General features: G+C 43.2%; 1 protein-coding gene across 1 annotated transcript; it reads left to right on the forward strand.

Annotated features, from left to right (window-relative positions):
* Positions 1-4,939: 4,939 nt before the first annotated feature.
* Positions 4,940-6,418, forward strand: LOC121168165 (probable E3 ubiquitin-protein ligase makorin-3). The gene has a single exon (XM_040997999.1). It carries the CDS (start codon positions 4,940-4,942, stop codon positions 6,416-6,418), a length of 1,479 nt encoding a protein of 492 aa, XP_040853933.1.
* Positions 6,419-7,780: the final 1,362 nt, after the last annotated feature.

Genomic DNA, 7,780 nt, shown 5'->3' on the forward strand with positions numbered 1-7,780 from the left:
ATAAGGGCAAGCAAAATACAGGAAGGACAAAGAACTCCAAACAGATTCAACCCAAAAAGAACATCAACTAGACATGTCATTATCAAGCTCCCCTTAAACGAATATAAGGAAAGAATACTGAAACAAGCACAAAGAAAAGATCAAATAACATTTAGAGGAAAACCAATCAGAATTACTGCTGACTTCTCAGAAGAGACCCTTCAAGCAAGAAGAGAATTTAATAGCATTTTTTCAGATCAAAAAAAGAACAATTGTTAGTCAAGGACAATGTGCACAACAAATTTCTCAGTTGCATTTGAAAAATAAAATAAAGTATTTACACAGTAAAGAGAAGTTAAAAGAATATGCCAACACTAAGCCAGCTTTTGAACTGCTCCTTAGAAATGCTCTGAAGCCAGAAAGAAAGGAAGTAAATCATAATCAAACATGGCAAAGGGGAAGATCTTCTCATTAAAGCCCATAAAAAAAACAAAACTAAACAGACACCAACACACACACACACACACTGCGGGGCTAGATTAACAGAATGGGTCAAAAAGCAGGACCCAATGAATTGTTGTCTACAAGAGACACATCTAATCAACAAAGATGCAAAGGAATTGAAAGAGAAATGATGGAAAATTATATTTCATGCCAATGGAAATGAAAAAGGAGAGGGTGTAGTTGTTCTAATATCAGATGATAAAAACTTCACATTGAAAAACAGTAAAAGAGATAAAAATGAACACTATCTACTGATAAAGGGAGCCAACCACTGAGAAGAAATAACAATAATAAATATTTACATGCCAAACATAAGAGCAACTATCTATATGATACAATTATTGACAGACTTCAGGGGAAACATAGTTGACAATAAAATAATAGTGGAGGACCTTAAGCCCCATTAACACCAATAGATAGACAAATAAGACAGAAATTCAGCAAAGAAACAGAACTCACACAGACAATAGAACAATAAACTTAACAGATTATATACAGAACCTTCCATTCAAACATATAAACAATCTTCCATTCCTGGTCCATCCAGAATCCAACTGCCACTAGTGAAGAGGAAACAAACAATATTAGAGTGTTACTCATGCCAAAGTTGAAGAAAACAGCTTCGTTGAATTTCAAAATGAAAATCATTTCCTCTATGCTCATCAATATGAAACTCTGAGCTTCACCATCTCTCATGGGTCAAGAACTTTCTGGGACCTAAAGGCATGCAAGTCTTCTTGCTGTGTATGAGTAGCAGAGTTTAGAGGCTGACAAAGACTTCACACCGAAGATTACTGGGGAGGTCTAAAGTAGAAAAGATGAGCAGGAACTCAGCGTAGCAGTTAAGCCGCTATTTGGAACAAACTCATCTCACAGAGCACAGCACTGCTCCACATTCCTGCTTCTGGTTAATGCACATCTTGAAAGGGAATAGGTGATTGATAAAATATTCACAAAATCTGAAAACAGTAACAGAGTTCATAGCAACTGGCTTTTGCTTTGATAGAGCCCTGCATGTTGTAGGCATTTGAAGAGTTAACCAGCAGACAGAGGGACTCGCATGCTTTGTACCTCTAGCTGTCACTCCAGCTCTCTTCACCCTTCTTGTCCCTCTGCCCTTCAAACAAGCACAATAAAATCCTTTCTAAAAATATAACAAAAAGGCATATGTAGATAACTAAATGATTGGTCCTTATAATCAAACTGCTCTGTCTCAATAATTATGTGAAAATTATTTAATCCAGAAAGCATATGAACTAGTCCGTGTTATTCTCAACAGGATAATTCACAAAGGTGAATGCAACATTTATTGCCTCTGATGTCAGTTTCTACTTGCCTTTAATCTCTGCACCCTGTTCTTGCCCGTTGTCCCCTCCAGTAGTGCCTAAACATTAGTTCGAAAACATCTGTGAGTGCTGTGAAGAATGTTTTTGGTGCTGTGTATTCTGTAATATGGACATGTGAAATATATGGGCTGGACTCTGTGGCCCCAAGTTGTGTGAAACAGAAGGCAGAATGGCCATCCGTTGTTGTTTCTTCTTCTCCACCCCTGCAGCTCATTCAGAACTAATCCCAAGGCTCTCAGGCTGCCGTGAGACTGCCTGGGCTGCTTCTAAGCTCTGCTGCGCTATTGTCTTAAGCCGGGTCCCCTCTTATCACCACATGCCTTTGGAATCTGAATGCTTAGACAAGCCTACTCTGGGGGAATCCCAAGTGGTGATCTGACAGCACCCCTGTGCCACCCTTCAGACTGCAGTATCAATAAGGACCTCTGCTACCTCATACCCATGACTCTAAGGGGTTTTGTTTGTTTTTCTCCTTTGGACAATAAGAAAACTAACTAAGCCAAATTACTAGAGAACAAAGCAGTGTGTATTCTCAAACTGTGAACCAGGATAACAAATAGTTTGTTTAGCCCATTGAATAAACACTGACCAATAGCTGCAGTTCATTTACATATTAGAATTCATGGGGTGACATTTTAGCTTACAATAGTACAAAATATCATCACCACAAATATAGAAGATGTTAAGACATGACCATGACTGGGAGCCCTAGAGGTGAGGGTTGTAAAGCAAAAGTCATACATTTTTAGTTGCAAAGCCTTGCATAAGTTCGGAGACATTTTACTGCTGAATTTCCTGGTGTCTAAAGAGGCAGAGGATCAATTGTGGCACAGGGCTTCAAATGCCATCAGCAGGACTTAACAGTCCAAGGTGGCAATCAAATCTTAAATTCATAATTTAAAATAATCATAGGGCTACCAAAGGAACACTCCTTAACCAACACACTTATAAAAGGAACATGTTATGACAGAGAGTTCAAGTGAGTCCAACTCTGAGAGAACTGACATACAAAACACAAAACTTAGTAAGTGCATAATGGAGAAAAGCTTGCTGGGTTGGTAATAGAAAAACTCCAACATTCTCAAATGATGAGCAAGCTTTAAAAAGTTAACTAAAAAATATTGTGCATTCTAATGTCTGATCATTGGTTATCATCAATTATATGTTGTTCTTCCTATATAAAAATCATTTTTATATTTTATTTCCCAACCTTAATTACTTCAATTTCTAGGATAGTTAGCTTTTGGGTTTTTATAAATATATTATTACGTAAGATATTTAAACATTACTTTCTTCTTCTACCCACACCCACACATACACATGCACACATAACACAGGCTCCTCTGATTTTTGCCACCTGAACCCCTATCCAGTGTCCTTATTAAATCTGTGTTTCTGCTGCCTTCCATCAATAATTCTTTCTAGTTGTAGTATCTTTTATTTTATGCTTGATGTATTGCACTAGCCAGGGCTTATAATAATAAATATAAGCTTTCTTGCTTTTATGCTTACTTTTGAGGGGATGTTTTACAAGCTTTTATTCAGAAGATTATAGATTATATATGTAACTTAATAGACTTACACTAATATTTTCAAATTTCCAATCCTGTCATTTTTATTAATATATGTGTTCTCGGTAAAAACACACTACAAATAATTTTTTCAAAATTAGTAGCTCAATGTTCCTGATATACTCTCACTGTCTTTAATATCTGTTAATTAGCCACATCCTTAAAAAAATTTCTAATCTGGGTTACTTGTGCCTTCTTGGTAATTAAGTATAAACTTACAGTCGATTTTCTGACTTGAACAGCTATCATAAATATGCAGACATTTTGATTTTAAGATATAAATTTAAGTTTTTAGCTACCCTCCAAGGCATTTATTCTAACAAGCAAAATTCAGTAATAAAAATGAGGATGCATTCTAAAACACAGAAAAATTTATTCTTAGAAAACCAGTAAGTCAAATATTTGAAAATCTAATGCAAATAATCATATTAAGAGAATGAAGGGGAGAGAGAATGTAACCTCTTTAAAGATGCAGAAAACTACCCAACAAAATTTAGTAGACACTCACAAATACTCTTAGCAAAATGTCAATATGAAAGCTGTTAATTCTTAGTCTAATAAAATTTTTAAAAAACTTCTCACCCACCAGAGAGTTGCAATGTAGCACTTGGGGGCAGCACGGCGGAGACTGTGCTGTGAGAGGCACGGATGCTGACACAATGCAGCATCGCTCTCGATGAAAGAGAGAGGAGGACAAAGGACCACCGAGCCTGAGCCAGGCAGTGAACACAAAGGCCGGGTCATGCAAGGGCCAGGGCTGTAGCACTGGGCGGGAGCACATAGAACCACACAAAGGACACCCTCTGCCTGTCACTGACTCAGCCCCCTGCTAGTGCCCTGTCGCAGAAAAGCCTCTTCATTCAGTGCTTCCAGAAAATAGGGAGCCATAGCAATGAGGTTTGGTGAGAGGACAAAGAGAACAAAGAGACAGCCAAGGTGGTGGTGGTGGGGGCTGTCCCCACAATAGACACACTATGGCGTGAGCAGAGATAGAATCTACAAAATGCGTGTTTGAGAGGGTTCGGAATACAGGATTCACTTTTCAGCATCTGGGATGCCGGCAAGGATGACGAGTTTGTCCGATCACACAGGTGTGAAGAAAGCATCCAACATGCATGACAGAAACATAAAGAGAATAAATTAAAACGTTGTCTTCCAGAGAAGCCTCTGTAGGGTGTGGGGGGATGCTTAGGGACAGCCAGCCTGAAGGAGCTGAGCACCCCCAGAGGCCAGGGGAGGGGGAACTCAGCACGCCTTCGTGTGTGTGTGAACAAAAGAACTGTCAGGTTAGACATCCGCCATTGAGACCTACATGGCACTACCGGTCCTCCCGCAGGAAGTGTCCGCCATGCCGCCTGCTAGTGGAAGGAAGTAGGAACACACAGTCACAGGGAATGGAGAGCCAGGGGGAAGGAAAAAAAGGGTGCACTTGCCTCCGAAAAGCAGCCTAGGTGACCATCTCGAGGTCCGGGGCTCAGACCAAAAAGGCAGAAGCACCAGGGAAGTTCCGGAATCGTTTTCTGGGGAGCAGAAGTTGCCATGGAAGAGCCTGCAGCTCCCTCTGAGGCCCCCGAGGCACTGGGGGCCCAGGCAGGTGCTGGGGCAGCACGGGAGGGTGTCCCTGGACCCAGCCTCCCGGAGGGTGAGAGCTCCGGGAGGTCAGCGGCTCCGGACTCGGCTTCTGCCCATGCGGGTTTGGGTCTCCAGCCGCTCCGCGTGGCCCCCAGCCCGGCCCACCTGCGCACGGTGGGCCTGAGGCACGTGCAGGCCGCCAGGGCAGGAGCCAGGCTTAGCCAGGTGCCCAGCCGCAGCACCGGCAGCTGGACAAAGCAAGTTGCCTGCAGGTACTATCTACATGGGCTGTGCAAAGAGGGGGAGAACTGTCGCTACTTGCATGATCTGGCTGGTCAGCAGGGTTCTGTAGACCCCCAGGTCCAGACCCAGCCAGCAGCTGATACCCCTGCTGCTGCAGCCCCCAGCTCCCCTCCTGCTGTTGGCTCTGCTGCTGCCGCTGCCGAAGGAGGGTGCCTGGGAACTGCGACAGCCAGTGCAGGCCAAGGGGCTATCGGAGGAGCAGGGTTAGAAGGCTGGGAAGATGCTGTGGAGTTTATTCCTGGGCAGCCCTATCGGGGCCGCGGGGTGGCTTCCATTCCTGAAGCTCCTCCCCAGGGCTCAGAGGTGGCCGAGAGGGAGCAGGTGGCTGTGGGCATGGGGGTTCAACTTTGCCCTCACGCTGCCAGGGGAGAATGCTTCCGTGGGGAGAGCTGTATGTATCTGCATGGAGAGATATGCGACATGTGTGGGCTCCAGGCCTTGCACCCCATGGATGCTGCGCAGAGGGCAGATCATAGGAAGGCCTGCATGGAGGCACATGAGAAAGATATGGAGCTGTCGTTTGCGGTGCAACGCAGCATGGATAAGGTGTGCGGCATCTGCATGGAGGTGGTGTACGACAAGGCCAACCCCAGCGACCGCCGCTTTGGCATCCTGTCCAACTGTAACCACCCCTACTGTCTCAAGTGTATCCGTAGGTGGCGACGCGCCAGACACTTTGAGAATAGGATCGTCAAGTCCTGCCCGCAGTGCAGGGTCACCTCCAACTTCGTCATTCCCAGTGAGTTCTGGGTGGAGGAAGAGGAAGAGAAGGAGAAACTCATTCAGCAGTACAAGGAGGCTCTGAGCAACAAGCCCTGTCGGCATTTTGCGGAAGGCAGAGGCCACTGCCCCTTTGGAGAACACTGCTTTTATAAGCACTCGTCCCCTGAGCGCCGGGGAGAGGAGCCTCCTGGGCAGGGCGGGGGCCCATCCCTCACCTACTGGCATCAACTTTGGCAGCCCATGCGGATGCGGGAGGGCAGCGGGCTCTTGAAGAGCAGTAAGAAGGAGCTGGTCGTACTGCGGCTGGCCAGTCTGTTGTTTAAGCAGTTTCTGTCTCTGAGAAATGAGCTCCCCTTCTCTGAGGAGCAGTGGGATCTGCTTCATTATCAGCTGGAGGAATATTTCAACCTGAATCTGTAGCGCTCCGCGGCGCACTGGGATCCAGTCAGCTGAAGCTGCCTTCCTCTCATCAACACGCCTGTCACTTTGAGGGGCTGCTGTGGCACTTGCTGTGAACTGTTCCTCAGTGTTCTTGTCTGTGTTCTGTTTCTTACCCCCTCGTGTAATGGTGTTTATGTGTTTAAAAAACAAATGGTAACGAACGCTTACAGTTGGTGCTTGGTGGAGTGTATGTGACTGCTGCTTTGTGGGGTTTTTGTCCTATTTGTTTTCCTTCAGTTTTAATCTAGTATTGAGAGAATTTCTTCGCTCACTTTGAAGTCCCTCAAAAATAAATGTGGCAGGGTAAAAGGGGAAGTCTTAAACTACAAGCTTTCTGCTCTGGTAGCCTTAAGGAACGGGCAGGCATTGGGACTTGCTTGTCTGTGTTTACATCTCTGTTCCTCCCTGTGATGTCTTCAAGTACACTTGTTAACTTGTGGTTGTTTTGTGAGTTCCTGTTTGACTTGAACAAAATCTGGTGCTTATGTTTACATGTTTTTATCCTGTTCAACTTGATGTGAGAGTATTTCGTTTATATTTGGAAGCATATATTTAAAAGTGATATATATGCATAAATGTGTATATGAGCTGTCTTTGCAAGTTCTATATGGAATATACACCCTGATATGTATGTCTGTAATAAAATAAATGGCGATGAACACAAAGGACAAGGGCCACCAGGACTGGCCAATGAAGACTGCTTCAAGTGGTTTGGGGCAAGGATAACAGAAACAGATCTTGAAGGAGTTGGTAAACAGTGTCGCTGATTCCTGTGGCCTCACTTGTGCTCATATAAATGGAGAAATGTACTCTTCAGCTGTCATCTCACTTGTTGTAGCATCAAGTCCTGGTTTTCAGACATGCAGCTGTTTGCCTTTTTTTTTTTTTTAATATCATCTGTGTAGTTTTCCAGATGGGTCACTTGTGATAAAATTTATGAGAACATAAAACAATAACAGAAGTGTAACAGAGAATATAGAGTAAAATAAAAAATAGACAAAAGATTGGAAAGATTAAAAATCAAATCTTGTAAAAGCAAAACTAAATGCAGAAAATTTATAATACACTTTATAATTAAATTAGATGCAAGTAGTACACACAGTCCAACATTATCAGACTTGATTAAAATTGATCTCTGTTTAAAGTAAGCAGTGTAAAAATACAAAACCATTAAAAGTAATAGAATGGGGGGAATAACAGAAATGTTACAACTTTTACCTTGAGTGCCTGGAGACAGATACTATGTATGCTGGAGAGAAAGAAATTATACATATGTATTAAGTTGGACTTCATCAGGAGTAAAGGATGATTCAAATTGTTTATTCAGTGATATTGCACCGG

Source organism: Ochotona curzoniae, unplaced genomic scaffold, assembly GCF_017591425.1.
Source record: "Ochotona curzoniae isolate NIBS_2020 unplaced genomic scaffold, NIBS_Ocur_1.0 patch70, whole genome shotgun sequence".
Taxonomy (NCBI): domain Eukaryota; kingdom Metazoa; phylum Chordata; class Mammalia; order Lagomorpha; family Ochotonidae; genus Ochotona; species Ochotona curzoniae.

Coding starts and splice junctions, on each gene's coding strand:
- LOC121168165 (XM_040997999.1), top strand. CDS start 4,940: ATGGAAGAGCCTGCAGCTCCCTCTGAGGCCCCCGAGGCACTGGGGGCC.